Here is a 16,930-nt window from a genome sequence, read left to right as displayed (position 1 = left end):
AAAAAAAAGAGTCGACAAGATGTAAACAGCCAACTTACATGGCTGTGAAAATTTGTGAATTAATGCTGTTGATCCTCCAAAAAAATTTAAGAGGATTTAGAGTAGACCTTATTTTAAATAAGAGTTTAAAGTGGCCTAAAGTGCTTTTGGCTCCAAGCAAAATGGACCTTGTTATTCATCCTTCAAAAAACAGAAGATTTCAAATAAGGCCCCAAGTGCTATCATTTTCTCATAGGGTTCAAAGTGGATTTTGTTTCAAATAAGAGCTTGAAGTGGCCAAATAAAGGCTTGACCTTGTTGTTTGGCCAAATATTCCGATCGGTCAAGCGCATTTTCATCTAAAGATAGTTTTTTTTCCTTCTCTTCTTGTTCATCTTCTTTTTTGTCCAGCAAGATAAATAGGGAAGAGTGACAAAAGCAATGGCCTTAGGTACCGCATGATAACCATTCTGGTTCTGTCCAGAACTGGTTTTTTGTTCCCAGAATCAGTTTTGGATCAGAAATCCGTTTGTTAACGCAATTTCATTTTTCTATTTCTGGAACAAGTTTTTGTTCCAGAACCGATTCTGAACCAGAAATCAGAACAAAAAAAAAGCTGGTTTTCTAATTCTAGACCAAAAATCAGAATCATTTCTGAGAGAACTCTTTCTTTAAAACACATGTTCATCTGGAAGTCACGATCTTTGAGGTGGGAAAAAAAAGCAAAAAATCAAAAATTTCAAAACTTCACATAATGGTTTAAAATCTGTGGCTACCCACTTTAAGCTAAATTTTAAATTTTTTTACGTGCCGAAAAAAATAAAAAAAAGTTAAAAAATCAAAAATTTCAAAATTTCACAAAATAGCTTAGAATACCTATGGCCACTCACTTTGAGCGAAATTTAATTTTTTTTATATGCCAAAAAAATAAAAATAATCAAAAAATCTAAAATTTAAAAACTTCACAGAATGTCTTAGAATACATGTGGCCACCCAATTTGAGTGAAATTTAATTTTTTTTAGATACCGAAAAAAATTAAAAAAAGCAAAAAATAAAAAATTTTAAAATTTCACAGAATGGCTTAGAATACCTGTGGCCATCCACTTTGAGCGAAATTTTAATTTTTTTATGTGTCGAAAAAAATAAAAAAATAAAAAATTTTAAAACTTTACATAATGGCTTAGAATACATGTGGCCACCCACTTTGAGCGAAATTTAATTTTTTTTAGATGCCAAAAAAATAAAAATAAGCAAAAAAGAAAAAATTTCAAAACTTCACAGAATGGCTTAAAATACCTGTGGCCACCCACTTTGAGCGAAATTTTATTTTTTTAGGTGCCTAAAAAAATAAAAAAAAGCAAAAAATTAAAAATTTTAAAACTTCACATAATGGTTTAGAATACCCGTGGCCATCCACTTTGAGCGAAATTTAAATTTTTTAGGTGCCGAAAAAAATAAAAAATTTCAAAAATTCACAGAATTGCTTAGAATACCTATGGCCACCCACTTTGAGCGAAATTTAATTTTTTTAGGTGCCGAAAAAAATAAAAATAAGCAAAAAAACAAAAATTTCAAAACTTCACAGAATGGCTTAGAATACCTGTGGCCACCAATTTTGAATGAAATTTTATTTTTTTTAGGTGCCGAAAAAAAGAAAAAAAATCAAAAATTTCAAAACTTCACAGAATGGCTTTGAATACATGTGGCCATCCACTTTGAGTGAAATTTATTTTTTTTAGGTGCCGAAAAAAATTTAAAAATCAAAAATACCATTTGGGTACCTAAAAAAATTAAATTGCACTCAAAGTGGGTGGTTAGAGGCATTCTAAGTCATTCTGTGAAGTTTTACAATTTTTTATTTTTTTTTCGGCACCTAAAAAAATTTAAATTTCACTCAAAGTGGGTGGCCACAGATATTCTAAGTCATTCTATGAAGTTTTGAAATTTTTGATTTTTTTTTCTTTTTTTCACCTCAAAAATTTAAAATTTCACTCAAAGTGGATGGCCACATGTATTCTAAACTATTCTGTGAATTTTTAAAATTTTTGGAATTTTTGATTTTTTGATTTTTTTTGGACACTTAAAAAAATTTAAGTTTCACTAAAAGTGGGTGGCCACATGTATTTTAAGTCATTCTATGAAGTTTTGAAATTTTTGTTTTTTTGATTTTTTTTGAAAAAATTCAATAAATTTCCTATTTTCTAGAAAAATCTGAATTTTTTTTATTTTTTGGAAATTGTGATGAATTTTTGTAGAATTTTTCAATTTTTTTGGATTTTTTGGATTTTTTTTGAGATTTTTAGGAATTTTTTGGATTTTCTAATTATTTTTATTCCATTTTAAAAAAAAAATATATTTTTTTTCCTGGAAATAGAATTTTGTGTTGTTTATCAAACGAGTTTTTGTTTTAGGAAATAGAAATTTTGTGCTGTTATCAAACGGGTTTCTGTTCCAGAAATAGAAATTTTTTGTTGTTATCAAACGGGTTTCTTTTCTCAGAAACTCGTCCTGAAACCAGAAATAGAAAAATCTATTTCTGTTTCAGGAACTCATTTCGAAACAGAATGGTTATCATTCGCTACCTTAGTAACCACAGAGCCGTGTGCAAGAATAGCTAGCCTGGTTATTGCAACGACATTGGTGGCGCCAGACGCCCACAAAGTCCTCGCCGGTAGTTAGCGAGGGTCATGACCCTCGCCCCTGGATGAGGTCATCGTCGCTGCGGGCGAGGCCGCCTTGCCGGCCACGGGTATAAGCGGCCAACCAACAATTTTGAGTCCCCTCTTTAAGTTGCTTTCCAAGATCCAAAACCCCAGCAAACCGGTCGACAAGAACTCAAATCCCCATCCTGTGCTCCTAAGCAATCACCTAAAATGGTATCGCGAAAAACCTAAACTGGTACTTACCCTAAACTGCTCCTATGAAATCACCCCAACAAACCAGTTGGCCACGGAGATCGAAATAAGGTTCGTTTGAACCCTTTTTTAAGAAATGGGTTGATACCGTGAAAAACCTAAACTGATACACCCATGATAAATTTAACCTAAACTAATTTTTTGACCACTAAAAACCCTAAACTGGTACATTTGTGACAAATTTACCTTCCGTTAGTTTCCGCTAAATTGAATTAATATCACCAAAAACCACAAACCGGCACACCTGTGCGTAAAACTCCAAACTGGTATATCTGTCGACCGTCATGTGTCATTCAACTTAACAATTTGACGGTAAACTTTAATGAAAACTAACGGAGAATAAATTTGTCACATGTGTACCAGTTTATGGTTAGTTTGGCGTAAATTTATAACATATGTACCAGTTTGGAATTTTTCGTGATATTGATAAGCGCATTTATTTGTAATTTTCCCAAAATTCAAAGCATGCAAAAAAAATTGCTATTGGCTCCAAGCAAAATAAAACAAAATAAAAAGACAAAAAAACAAAAATACAGGCCACGTAGGACGTGTTCCATTCCAGAGAAGATAAAAAGAATCATCTTCCTCCTAAAGCCGTTCTATCTCCAGGATCTCCAGAATCTTCATTTCTGAAAGCGCTCCATTTTCACGTTCTTCACTTCCCTCTCGAGTTCGAATCGAAACTTTGTATCAGTGCGCTGATGAGTTTTGCTTGACTCATCACAGTAATGGAGGCCTCTGCTCTGACCACTGTGGCTAGCATGCCGACTTCGTCTCGCAACGGCGACAAGGCGCTCGTTGCCATCTCCGGTCCGTTTCCCCTCCGGAGGAAGTGGTCGGCGACCGGAAGCTTCCGTTTGCGGAGGAGATTTGAGAGGCTCACGGTTCTTGCCTCCAAGGAGGAGGAGCCGAGACTCAATCAATGGGACCAGATGGAGCTTAAATTCGGCCGCATGCTCGGTGAAGATCCGAAATTGACTATGGCCAAGGTCACTTTTCTCTCTCTCTCTCTCGTGTTTGTAGGCAATTATAGTTCTGTGTGGGCGGATGCTTTCAGCAATCGAATTATGAGACTTGCGGTTGTTCGGATGATAGCAAATGAGAGAGAAGTAGCCTTTATTGTAGTGTTTCGACATACTTTTCTTATGAGAGGTTCTGTAAGCAACGAGAGTGGAAACATTTTAATTACATGGTCGACAATAAGGACTGTGTTATGTGAATTGGTACTGCCAAAGAATTAGTTTATGTAAGATTGCGTAGGAGGGTTATGCAATCAAGATATTAAACTTCTGATGGGCAATAGATGTGTGGTGAATTAATTGGAGAGTACTGCCTTTTGGTTTTTCAGATAATGGGGAGGAAAGCAAATCCGGATGCTTCTTTTCTTGAAATCGAGAAATCGTTCTACAAGAAAAAGGGTGATATCAAGGAGGTGCCATTTGAAGGGACGGAGGAGGGCAAGTCGTCCAGCTCATCAGATGGTTTGAATTTGGCTCGGCCTGTCCCTAAAAAAGGTGTGAAATTCCAGAGTGATAAGCCAATGGCATCAGAACCGAAGAGACCAACACCATCGGCTGAGAAGTCTAAATATAGTCCGAAGAGTAGTGTTCCTGATGTCATATTGAGAAAGCCGACTGTCTTTAATGAGGATGACGTTGAAGATAAGCCATCTAAGTTGAGAATTAAGCGAAACTTGTCACTACGAATGAGCAACCAGCCGGTGATGAAGGAGAGATTCAGTGACATGACATTGTTGAGAAAGCCTGAACCAACTAATGTCAATAGGAATCTTTCCAGAGAAGTAGTACCTGCAAATGCCTCCGGATCTGTACATGGTGAAAATAGTGAACTGCAGATGCGAAATGAAGAGATAAAGGTTGAAGCAAATGATTTTACACTAATAAAGAAGCCTGAGACTGTGACTGATGGGCATGGACAAGTTGGCTATTCTGAAGCTCTTTCCACTGCTGATGGAGAGGAGAAAGGTTTGAAATCTGTATCTGGGGAGACAAGTGCAACTACAGGAGAATTTGAAGCATCCACAACAAGTACTGATGTACCTCTCTCTAGAATTGAACCCAATGATGATATTGTCTTAGGTAAAGATCTAGATTCTTTATTGATTTTTCTATACTGGGATAAGTGAATGAATATGATGATTGTCCTTTCAAGGATCACAGCTGCATGAGCAGAGCCATGTAGATTCTGGTGTCAATTTTGGTAAGACGGCCGCACTACAGGGGAAACCAAAGAGGTGTCTTAAATCGGTTCCAAATACTTGACTTTAATGAGTTTAATGTTTTGAAATCAGAATTTTTTTGAATGACGACATTTTGAGTGTAGAATGGTTGAACACGCTAGAGGAATCTCAAATAGTGACAGAGTGGAGACATCAACCCCAACATTTGACCGTCATGGTGATGATTTTAAACTTGGTAGTGTCTGTACCCCTGAAGTTGAGGTAAGATGTCATAAATAATTGACGCTTTCTTTTGGCGAGTGAGAGGTGAGTGTTCTGTGCAAAAATTTGGCTATTCTGTTTGGCTGTAGGACCGTGACGATGCTGATTGGACCCGAGCTGAGCATCTGGTTAAGACGGGAGAAAGAGAAGAAGTGGAGTTACTAAGCTCTAGCACCAGAGGTTTTGTTGTAAGTACATTAGCGGACACCTTCCTGCTGCTTGTGCTGATTTGCTTCTTTTCTGAGTCGAATTGCAGATCAGCATGTAGCAACTATTTTGTTTGATTTTGTTTGTGTTGATCATCCTGAAATTGGTTTAATAACTGCAGGTGTCTTTTGGTTCATTGATAGGAATTTTGCCATACCGCAGTCTTGCCACCAAGTGGAAGTACTTAGCATTTGAATCATGGCTAATACAGAAGGGATTAGACCCGTCAAAGTACAGGCAAAACCTTGGAGTTATAGGAAGTTATGATGTTATGGACAAAAGTAGTTCTACCAGTGGAGGTCTAGATCCAGAAGACGTTCCACCAATAAGCAAAGAAATCTCACCAGATATGAAATTGGAAGATCTTCTTAGGATTTACGACCAAGAGAAACTCAAGTTCTTGTCTTCATTTGTTGGACAGGTATCTAGGAGTCTGATTTAGTATCAATGCATTGGAAATTTCCAATGTTGCAATTGTTACTTTACATGTCAAATAACTGTTCTCCTATAACCTTAAAGTGCAGAAAATCAAGGTTAATGTGGTAGTGGCTGACAGAAAGTTTAGAAAGCTTCTCTTTTCTGTGAAGCCCAAAGAAAAGGAGGCAATTGTTGAGAAGAAAAGAAGTCTCATGGTAAGGCAAGGATATGGAAAATCAAATTCGTTATATGTTGGCCATATATCTTCCCTAAATTGAATATGAGACTTAATACTTGTTATGTGATATGCTGAACAAATAAATGTTATACCTGTCATATATGCTTCAAAGGTCTTGTTTGGTTGTTACACGAGTTTGGTTTTCTAACCATTTTGCTTAAAGCAACGGTTAAAATAATCAATTTCTGGCTTAGAAGATTATCTAGATGAACAATGTGGACAATCTTTTTTTCTGGGATAAGCTTAAGGGTGGAAAAGGGCGGCCAATATTTATATACCCTTAAGTGTTACCAGGGGGTTGCCAATTTGAATGGACAATGTTTTAAATGCCTGGTTCTTGTGTTTTGGTGGCTGGTATTTCAGTGTGGTGGCCAAGATGGGTGCTAATTTTGTTGTGTGGACAGTGTTTGTGATATCCATGAGTTCAGAATATTCATGTGGGTAGTCTAGTAAAGATTGTTGGTTTCAGTCTTCCGATCCCGAGTGACTGATACTACTATTGGTGTATATGTCGACAGGGGATAGCTCCTCTTTCATTTACTCCAGTAGTTTGCTATCCTTGGTTATAATTGAGTGATCAAAGTATATCTTGTTGAAATGTTAGTTCAGTACTTGACATGAGAGAATTGGTCAGTAAGGCCTCATACTGCTTTCTGTTGCAGGCCAAACTTCGCATTGGGGATGTTGTCAAATGTTGTATTAAGAAGATCACATACTTTGGCATTTTTGTGGAGGTAGGTTAATATGATTATTCTACCTCGAAAGAGAGCTCACTCAATATTCTATGTTGGTGATATCTGTACTTAAACCAAGTGACTTTATAGTACAAAATCAGATCTCTTTGCCATTGGGATTATAGTACAAAATCAGATCTCTTTGCCATTGAGGCTGCTATACCAAAATAGTCGTTTTAATGGTAACTCCTTGAATTTGTCTATGTAGGTTGAAGGCGTGCCTGCACTAATTCACCAGACAGAAGTGTCATGGGATGCTACTTTGGATCCTGTGTCCTATTTTAAAATTGGTCAGGTACTTTACAGTTTATTTAGGGATGAAAGCTTTTTCTCTTCATGATCAAATTCTGCAGAAAATTAGTCTGTGAATCTAATATATGCATTTTCTTGAAAAACTTATTTATTTGATTTGGAGAGTGCTTGAGTTTGCCAATTTTCTGTTGGTTGCTGCCCGAGCTGTTCTGTGTATATGGTTATGCATATCCAGTTATTCGTGTGATATTTTTGCCAAGTACTCTTTCACTGTTGGTCCTTTTGGCTTCTGACTTCTCAAGAAGATCAATTTGAAATCAGGTTGTGGAGGCCAAAGTTCATCAACTGGATTTCGCACTTGAACGCATTTTCTTGTCACTGAAGGAAATTATGGTAATTTAGTTAAATATTTAGGTGTAAAATGCGAAACCTTTTGTATTGGTTCATCATGACAATTGTTGTTTCCTATGGCAGCCCGATCCGCTGATTGAGGCCTTGGAGTCAGTTGTTGGTGATGGCAATTCCTTTGATTGGAACCTGGAAGCTACACAAGCAGAATCCGAGGTTCCTGCAATCATCCTTTAATTGGAACCTATTATCGCTCATTGAACTATGTGGCTCTCATGAGCACTGGTTGGTGCGGCTTATAGATGTTTATAGAGTAGTGATTCTAAACAACTCAGATGGTTTTTCTGTCTGTGAAGTTAATTGCATAAAATTAGGTGGTTTACTTGATTCCTTCTTTAAAATATTGAAGAAGGCAATGTGTCCCATGATGCTTAGCCTAGTCGATTCCCTTTTCCCATTTTGCATCACTCAGCATAGATGGTGTTTGTTTTATTCGTGTACATGCAATTAGACAAATTGAATATTGTCTCTACATGATAATACTAGAACATATGGACTGGGACTATTCATCGCTTGCTTTAAATTTAAACAGTGGGTTGAAGTGGAGTCACTTATCAAGGAGCTGCAACAGATTGAAGGAGTGCACACTGTGTCAAAAGGTCGTTTTTTCTTGAGCCCAGGTTTGGCCCCAACATTTCAGGTGTGTCTACATGAATGTATAGTTCCTATTTGATGCAAGGTTGTGGTTTAAAAAGATATTATGGATTCCCATCTTTATGGACATACTCGAGCTCATTACATAATGGTCATTGTTTGTTGCGCAGAAATTATGGTATAGGTTGATGCACAACAAATTCATGAGCTCATAAATTTTTTATGTTTTTGATATTTGAACACACTCGAAGACATCTCTAACTTTCATAGGACCAACTAGATTTTAAAAGCTCGAAATATTCGTTGCATTTGCTTTAGTTCTTAGCATGAACAAATATATCCGAGATCCTTTTTCTGATTTCCAAGGACAGACGGTTCTTTTTCTTGTGCTTTTGCTGTATTCATATATGCATAAAGAAACAACAGCAGCAGATCTATGTACGAGTACACACATAATTATTTTTAATGTTCTACCTGCATATGTGAAAGGAGGTATATACTATTTATCCTTTTGATGAAAGCACGCATTAAATGCTTTGTACACTCTTTCTTTTTTTCTTCTTTTTTTGCCGTGTGCATATTAAACACTTCTTATTGCTTGGATGCTGGCTATTTTCATGCTTTTCTTTCAATGAAACTCCTACTTTAAGACAATAAAAGAACGTCGTCCATGGTTATAACTAGTGCATGGTGTCCTTGCGAGATGTCCCATGGTGCAGGTTTATATGGCATCCATGTTTGAAAATCAATACAAATTACTGGCTCGATCTGGAAACAAAGTACAGGAGGTATGATTTGAAGTATATTCCTGCATTCTTTGATTAATGTCAGCTCTCGGCGTGAAGTGTCACTCACTTGAACTCTAAATATTATGTAGGTAATAGTTGAAGCATCGTTGGACAAAGAAGATATGAAATCCATAATTTTGATGTGCACCAACCAAGTCGAGTAGCTTGCTCATCCTTTTTCCTAAGTCCATTGCAATCACTCTCTTTCTGATGGAAAATATCATTCATCTGGTGAGTATCCTCCAAGATACTAGCAGAAGTGGACCATATGAACTGGGAATTGCGCTTTCAGAGCCAAAGGTGTTAGGCGGATGCAGCTTTCTAAGACAAGCCGAGTTTTTGCATTCTTTTTGGTTGTGAGGTATTTGGGATTAGATACGTTTTTTGAATCAGTTTGATGGCATGTAGATTATTCAAATTCTTCAATTCCCAAAGTATCTATATTAGGTTCACATAGGAAGATCAAATTTGTAATGTCTTCCCTTTGAGAGCAATGTCTATTCCAGATGCATCTATGGCAGTCCCATATCCTGAGAAACACTTCACACCTGCCACAGCCTGCGTCGGCGAGTTTGAGAACACCATAGACGTGTTGATGCTCACTCGTAGCTGATGGCATGACCGAAGAAATGGTATGTACATGGAAAGCTTGGGTTGATATGAATCATTGTATTCGACCCCAGATCAGTAATTAATTGCGGACGTACAATTCCATTTCGAGAACAAATTGTCATTCCATACGTAGTCAAAATGACTCTATAAAAGATTTGACCCAAATTGAATCATTTCATCTTGTATAATGCTAAATCATTTTAAAACTCGCACCAGCATAACTCTAAATTGTATAGTGCTAAAAGCGTTTTTAGAAGCTCCTACCAATAAACAGAGCGAAAAATGCAATATAACATATATAGCTTTAGGGTTTATACGGACATAGCCTCTCTGCAGTACTCATCCAAATCTTGATCAAAAGGTCGACACTACCGTCCGAGCAAAGAAAAAGCCGGAAGGTCCTTCTTTCGGCATTAAAGCCACCATAACGGGGCCTCTCGCGCCTTCCTCGACTGGCAAAAACCCAGTGTTGTGGTTTAGGTCGGTCTTGACGAAACCTGGGGCCACGGCATTGATGGCGATACCGGGGTATTTCTTTGCTAAAACTCTAGTGTAAGCATTGAGAGTTGCCTTGGAGACGATGTAAGCGGAATAAATGATCGGCCAGCCTCCAGTTTCCGACCTATCCTCCTTGATATCCTCCAGAAATCTCACTACCAAACCGTCCACTTTCTCTTCCGTGAGGCTATCGATGTCATTGAGCTCCTCTTTGATATTCTCGCCGGGGATGTTCTAATTTCAAGAAGAATAAGATGAACAAATCTTTCATGAGAGAATACGAAAAGTTACTGAATTAATGAGCATGCAGGGATTATTCAATTTGAGGGGCAAATAATTGCAAAGTGGTTAAATATTAGCGCACTTTATAAACTGTTGGTTATTTTACATTCCTCATGTTCGATAATTCAAATCTGCCTCACTTAATTTTTTTTCTTTCACGTCATGAGTTTCAATCGATCTCCTCGTCATTGCATTAACCAACCAGATGATATAATGAGTTGATTATGTGTAGTTTTACTTGATCGACAACGTGAAAAAATTCATTTGCATATTACACTAATTAAGTACGTACCTGAAGCTGGCCAAGGGAAGAGGAGACATTGACTACTTTTGCCGAATTTGATCGTTGAAGAAGAGGTAGAAGAGCAGCAGTCACTTGTTTGACTCCATAGTAGTTAGTCCTCAGACATTTTTCTGCTAATTCATAGGTCTGCTCCATGAATTCTTTCATCGATTTGGCCTGCGGACCTGTAATCTGCAATAAGTTTAGATGACAAAGACGACAGCGTTAATTAGTTTAAGCCTCTTACTTTTCATGAATAAAACGAAAAAAAAAGGAAATATAATGGATGCCCCAAACATCATGGTAGAAGGAATATTTTCATGTTAAGAAACGAAATAATTAATGTTTAAACTAACATTTTCGAGTTTGCTTGTTAATGATTTCCGATCAAAAGCTAAGCTATTATCTAATGGTGGGCAAATGGGTATTAAGGCTAGTATCTAGGAAAGTAAAAAGTGGCGTCAGATACACATGAACGTTGTATATGTTCTATAAATCACCTCACAAAAATAACGTGAAAAATGTATTTCATAGTAGCCTTGCCGACTTGAGAAAACTCACTTTATCTCTTGTGAAAACCAAGTCTTTATTCATGACTGTAGCTCCGGTTACGCCTGCATTATTCACCTGCAAGGCCACTTTGTGGCTCTTTTATCAATCTATTTGCAACATAATATATAACAAGTGACATATGAATAGATCATACCAAAATATCGAGTTTTCCAAACCGAGCCTTTACGAAATCCGCAAGCAAATTGACACTAGTCCCGTCGACCACGTCGAGCGGATGAAAGACCACGTTGGAGATCCCACTACTCGCGAGCTTCTCGATAGCCTCATTCCCTCTATTCACATCTCTTGCAGTCAACACAACAAAGACTCCATTCGAAGCTAGTTGCTTGCATATCTCGAATCCGATCCCTTTATTCGCACCGGTAACGACCGCAACCCTATGGAAATGAACACAAAGATGAGAACAAGACACAAGGGTTAGCATTTTCCCTGAAATAGATTGTATCGAACCGGTCTCGATAATTTTTTAGGGGTAGTGGAAGCGAGTAGTACCTGTCCATTTGATGAAGAGCTTGAAATGTTAAAATCCGCCCTTTTTTTTCCTTCTGCAAAGATTTTGCAAGGTGGTGGCTCTTCTGCTGTGGCTTGTTGAGTGCATATGTATAGGCGAAAACATCATTTTTCTCTATCCAGAAGAACAGAAGGAAAGAGAGAAAACGTCAGCCAGTGCGTCGTAGGTTTATATTTGGTCGTTGGTCGTGCAAGAACGTATGCAGTGACGTATCCTCGCCGTTTTTTAATCTAAGCGTTGACGACTTTCTTTTAAGGAGCAAATGGCAAAGAAATATCACCCTTTGAAGTGTAATAGAATTCTAGAACACGTCAATCTTCTCTCATTAGTGCTCTTGAATATCATAAGTTATCTAGTAATAAGATGTGTGGACGAGGTACTATTTATCCGTCATACATAGCTTTCCATGTCAAGTAGTTGACTAGTGGCTTGTCGTTCTTAAGCCAGTGCCCTACTTTGTCTCTTTAACAATATCGTGACCTTCCTCGAGGTGAATCACTAAGGAAAAGTTAATAAATTACTAAGTGGGCACAAATGGTCATTTAATAAAGAGATGGTGCCATCACCTAACGCGGACTCTCCTAAGTCCATTCCAATCACAACTTGAGGTTTCAATTGAATTGTATTAAACATTCAATTTTATTTATTTAGAGCTATCACTAATCGATTATGAGTTGAGTAGACACTCAAGTTGTTGAGAAAAACCTTGAGGATTTTAATAATGACGAAACTATCTCTTGCGATTTGTAGTTTGAAAGATGCGAGTGTTGTTTTTGTCCAGGTGACTATTGATGACACAACACTATTGAAACTATTCTTGGCGTTAAGTGAAAGAACTTGAAACACTGGAAGAACCTTAAGGGTTAACAAGTCAAAGAGAAATAGTAGTTTGTGAGGACTTGGAGAATTCAATAGGTCAACAGATCAGAGGAAGTTTAATTCACATGCGTGCTTAGGAAAACTCGATGGAGTTTGATAAACACAACAACTGTTAACTGGACCATTGGGCCAAACTAAAAAAGTTGATAGAAGCTATGGCTTATATCAAAGTGAGATGATCACTTCTGGACTAGTGACATTATAAAGATAAAAACTTGCTTTAATCGTTATTACGCATTCAAAGTAATCTAATAGCCAATCACAAATCTGGAGTTATGGATTTATTTGCTTGAAAGAGAATCCAATCGCTTCACGCCCTCACCACCTCCTCCTTCCTTCCTCTCTCTTTCAGGGGCTCCACCTCACAACGGTAACCGCTTTCTGTTGATCGCCTTGTGCTGTTTTCTGTTGCAGGCCAAACTTCGCAGTGGGGATGTTGTCAAATGTAATGTTAAGAAGATCACATACTTTGGTATTTTCGTGTAGGTGGTTAATATGATTTTTCTAGCTCGATAGAGAGCTCACTCAACATTCTATGTTGGTGATATCTGTAATTAAACCAAATCAGATCTCTGTCATTGGGATTATTGGGTGCTCTTATCATATTATATGAGGCTGCTATAGCAAAACAGGCGTTTGAAGGTTAACTACCTATGTAGGTTGAAGGCCTGCCTGAACTAATACACCAGACACAAGTGTCATGGGATGCTATGTTGGATCCTATGTCCTATTTTAAAATTGGTCCGGTACATTACAATTTATTTAGGGATGAAACCTTTTTTGGGCCCGTATTTTGTTGGTAAGTTGTTGTTGCTAAGTTGGGCTTAGCCCATGAATAGCTATTAAGTATAGAGAAAGGAGGTGCTAATTATAGTGGAATCATTTGCCGGATGTAATCCTAGTTTAAGGGTAAACCGGAATTGTCGCGACCTCCCCGCCAGGTGTCAACAAGGATAAACCTATCAATTTCTCTTTCTCGCTTTTACTCTCTTCAAATTCTTCAATTTTCAAAGAATCTATATTAGGTTCACATTGGAAGATCAAATTTTTAATGTGTTCCCTTTGAGAGCGATGTTTAATTTAAAAGATTGGCTACATGGTCTCATTTGGATGCATAAGTCATTTATTTTACCAGTGGCAAGATGTTTATGCATTACGCCGGTATTCAAAAGTACTGGGGTTCATTTGTCACTCCCGTACATCTACACAGAATTAGGGGCTTACTGCTTCACATTCAAGTTTCAGCCTCCTCATCGTCCTACATAATCCAGCAATCCCCTGTCGCGACCTAAATTTCTCAGGCTAATGGATTATTAAATCTAAGCTTAACTCGGGCCCTCCAAGCCCTATCAATTCGCAACTTAGGGTTTAAGTTTTTAACATGCAAAAGTTTTCATGCTTGGAGTCGCCACTAATCTATTTGTGGTAGGTCGATTAGAAACCTAAATAAAACATAGGGAGATATGTTTTATTCCTACGAACCAGAGATTCTAAGCTCGGGGACTTGGTTATGCTAGATCTAGTCTAACGCCCTTTCGGTATCTTTTCTTTTTAAAAAATGTTTATGCAGGCAGTCTGGATCCATTTTATTACCTAATTATTAACATGTGAGGTGTTCATACGGGTACGCAAACCACCAATTTAACACCCAAGAAAGCAATAAATAGATTGCAAGATTAGGAAAATGACGTACCTTAATGCAACGCAAGCATCTGCATTGTTAGTAGAAAATCACACAGACAATCCTAATATGATTTCTAATTAACAAAACAAGGCATTCGAGGTGTTCTTTAGGATTTGCGCTTTATTAAAATGCAAACTAACCTATATGCAATGACGTGCAAAAAATGACATGCGATTAATGCAACCTAGCATGCGAACTATAGTCACGACGTGACCTAATTCTAATGATGGACAAATGATTTATTTTTGGTATTTTTCCAATGAAATTCGGAATAAAAAAATGACCTAAATAATCTATTAGGATTAGAATAACACCTAATTTAAACTAGGAAATAAATTATCTCTAGTAATAATTTAAATTAAATAATTATCCTATCTTCTAGATACATTTAGGGTTCCCTAAATATGCAAAACTTCTAATTTAAATCCTAACTAACATATTTTTGGATTTTCTTTATTTAAAAAAAAATCAAACAAAGATAACAACCGCATTCAAACAATCCACGCAATCCGCAAGATTCTTCTTATTAAATTTGAATTAGGAAAAGAAATCAAATTAACAGTCATATCTATAGGGTTATAGATATCGACGGAAAACTGATTATTCGAATTTGGAAAGCGAATAAAATCTATTATCGTATCCAAGTGATTATGGATAAGATAACGATTTTCCGTATCGCCGTGTATAGTAACTTATAGATAAGGTCGGATAGTCGTCCAAATACGTTGCCAAATTAGGAATAATTCCTAATTCAAAGTATCTTAGGATAGTGCGAATATTACAAACATTATCCTAAGATGTCTAGCAAACCACCAAAGAATATCCACGAAATATCTAAATTATCCGAAAACTAAGAAATTAAATATTTAGAAAAAATATTTGGATAATACTCTTACCTAATTCGCGGATAACTTCCAAATTTGAATCACCGGCGGATCGGGATAACGAAATGGCCAATGGCGGGTGACCGACGGCGGCTCAGGGGCAGCTCGGATTGCGGTGGCTGATGGTGGTGGTGCCGCCAGTGCTGGATGGCTTGGAAAGAAACTGATTTGGTTCAGCGAGCACAGCAAGAAAGTCGAGAGCTCATTGGATCGCTACTGGAATTCGCTGCTGTGTGGACGTTGCTGTGGTTCTTTCGGTGGTTTCACTGGGCACCTTCACTGAGTAGTTCCACAAATTGGCTGGGTCTTCATGGATGGTGGGGCGCAAGATACTCCGGGGCAACCTACAAAAGATAGCAGCTTCGTTCGACTGGATGAAAGGTAGCAGATTGTCGTCGTCTTCTGGGGTGATCTCAAGCCAGGGAACAGCGATGAAGTCGGAACATGAGCAGTCGTCGAAGTGGGGGCAAATAGCAAAGGTGCTGCGTTTGTCGCAGGTGGCACAAGGGACTAAGGCTTGTCGGGGCAAAGACCTCCACGGGATCTGCAGCGAATAGGGCAGCGAACTCAATATTGGAGTAGATCGTCACAGGGGCTTTTGGCTCGCGGTGAAAATAGCAGGTGTCGCCGAAGAAAATCACTAGCGTCAGTGGGATCGGCTCGTCTCCATGAACAGAATGCTTCGTCGTTGAGGCTCAGACCAGATTGGATTTCGTCGAAGGGGCTCCAAGAGGAGTGTGCCGCTTGTCACCACGTGGGAAGCGGTAGCAGCAACCCAGGCACAATGGCAATCGTGGAACTTGGTGACCACATGCAGTGAACTACAAAAGGAGAGCAAAATCTCTCTGTTGTTTTTGTTGGAAATATGGGATAAATTGATGGGTGAATGAATGAGAAATTGATGCTCAAAGAACACCCTTAAGTTAGAAGTGGGATGTGGAAAATCACTAGTCCCACATCGGAAAAGAAAGAAGGCTATGGAGTGCTTTATATACAGTTACACTTATTTGAAGTGGTAACTATCGTAGCACAAACTCTCTGCCTCGCGCGCAGGCGCAGGGGGGTGCAAATCCGACGCCCGACAAGCTGAAACTTGGGCGCAAGCGCACATCCCGCGTACACGATTGCAGGACCGAAAAGTGGGCCTCGTGACGAACCCAATTTTGCCTTCTGATTTATTTTTCCTTTCAACTCAAACAGTTACGAATTTCATAACGTGCGACAGATTTAATCGACCGTTATTATTCCTGAATTGCTCTCCCCTATGTTCCTTTTTATCGAAATCATTCTTCCTCTGGTTTTACACTCTCTTTGCATTTGCACTGTTTTTCGGTAGTGTTCAGTTCCGTAATTTGTTCAAGTTCGCCGGAAGCTTTAAAGTCCTGATTACTTCTTAGCAGTCAACCGTTGTATCCTGGGAGATAGACGTTCACGAAACCTCGGACGCGTCTTGAAGGGAACGAATCTGTTTTAAGGAAACTGTGTCAAACACAGGCCTCGGTATTCATTTGTATCGATTCCAACTTTGTTATTGCAATTTCGTTTATTTGCGATTCTGTATTGTTTGTGATTTTTATACTAATGTCAATTTGAATTTTCGCAACAATCTTAAAACAGAATCGCGCTTTTAGAAATTCAAATGGCTACGGGTAAAGAAGTCGTGGATGTGGCTGCTGGAAACGATGGTGTCGATGTGGCTGCTGACAACATCGCCAAAAACTCTGCTTATG

At 38.1% G+C, this 16,930-nt stretch overlaps 3 protein-coding genes across 6 annotated transcripts in view; 1 reads left to right on the top strand and 2 right to left on the bottom strand.

The window, feature by feature from the left end:
• Nucleotides 1–4,039, bottom strand: part of LOC115675454 (uncharacterized) — a 66,915-nt gene extending 62,876 nt beyond the window's left edge. The window contains exon 1 of the mRNA XM_056318312.1: nt 4,030–4,039. The gene's annotated coding sequence lies outside the window, so the exon portion shown is untranslated. The remainder of the gene's footprint in view (nt 1–4,029) is intronic.
• Nucleotides 3,489–9,514, top strand: LOC115675526 (uncharacterized). Of its 4 annotated transcripts, none has more exons than XM_056318309.1 (14): nt 3,489–3,884; nt 4,244–4,994; nt 5,068–5,149; nt 5,239–5,356; nt 5,446–5,544; nt 5,685–5,984; nt 6,088–6,195; nt 6,881–6,952; nt 7,161–7,247; nt 7,526–7,597; nt 7,679–7,768; nt 8,145–8,252; nt 8,926–8,994; nt 9,084–9,514. In XM_056318309.1, exons 1-14 carry the CDS (start codon nt 3,624–3,626, stop codon nt 9,156–9,158), a joined length of 2,292 nt encoding a protein of 763 aa, XP_056174284.1. In that variant the 5' UTR covers nt 3,489–3,623; the 3' UTR covers nt 9,159–9,514. The 4 variants fall into 4 exon arrangements, 3 of the variants coding, with proteins under 3 accessions (XP_056174284.1, XP_056174285.1, XP_056174286.1); XM_056318311.1 differs by lacking the exon at nt 3,489–3,884 and having other exon boundaries at nt 4,244–4,352; nt 4,424–4,994; XR_008818044.1 differs by lacking the exon at nt 9,084–9,514 and having other exon boundaries at nt 7,679–7,837; nt 8,926–8,951.
• Nucleotides 9,515–9,684: 170 nt separating this feature from the next.
• Nucleotides 9,685–11,888, bottom strand: LOC130140035 (salutaridine reductase-like). Its single transcript, XM_056318313.1, has 5 exons — nt 11,735–11,888; nt 11,376–11,619; nt 11,231–11,296; nt 10,679–10,861; nt 9,685–10,338 (listed from the first exon to the last, which is right to left on the bottom strand). The coding sequence occupies exons 1-5, from the start codon at nt 11,740–11,742 to the stop codon at nt 9,961–9,963; spliced, it is 879 nt and encodes a 292-aa protein (XP_056174288.1). The 5' UTR covers nt 11,743–11,888; the 3' UTR covers nt 9,685–9,960.
• Between the last annotated feature and the right edge of the window lie 5,042 nt (nt 11,889–16,930).

This window comes from Syzygium oleosum, unplaced genomic scaffold, assembly GCF_021117445.2.
Source record: "Syzygium oleosum isolate NSW1041296 unplaced genomic scaffold, Sole_v2.1 Sole_v2.15, whole genome shotgun sequence".
In the NCBI taxonomy this organism is placed as follows: Eukaryota; Viridiplantae; Streptophyta; class Magnoliopsida; order Myrtales; family Myrtaceae; genus Syzygium; species Syzygium oleosum.
The sequence above is the reverse complement of the archived record's forward strand: the minus strand, read 5'-3'. Positions and strand labels throughout refer to the sequence as shown.

Coding starts and splice junctions, on each gene's coding strand:
- LOC115675526 (XM_056318309.1), top strand. CDS start 3,624: ATGGAGGCCTCTGCTCTGACCACTGTGGCTAGCATGCCGACTTCGTCT. Junction 3,885..4,243: donor CGAAATTGACTATGGCCAAG/GTCACTTTTCTC, acceptor TTGGTTTTTCAG/ATAATGGGGAGGAAAGCAAA. Junction 6,196..6,880: donor AGAAGAAAAGAAGTCTCATG/GTAAGGCAAGGA, acceptor TTTCTGTTGCAG/GCCAAACTTCGCATTGGGGA.
- LOC130140035 (XM_056318313.1), bottom strand. Junction 11,297..11,375: donor TTGGAAAACTCGATATTTTG/GTATGATCTATT, acceptor GTGGCCTTGCAG/GTGAATAATGCAGGCGTAAC. Junction 10,339..10,678: donor CTTCCCTTGGCCAGCTTCAG/GTACGTACTTAA, acceptor TCTTGAAATTAG/AACATCCCCGGCGAGAATAT.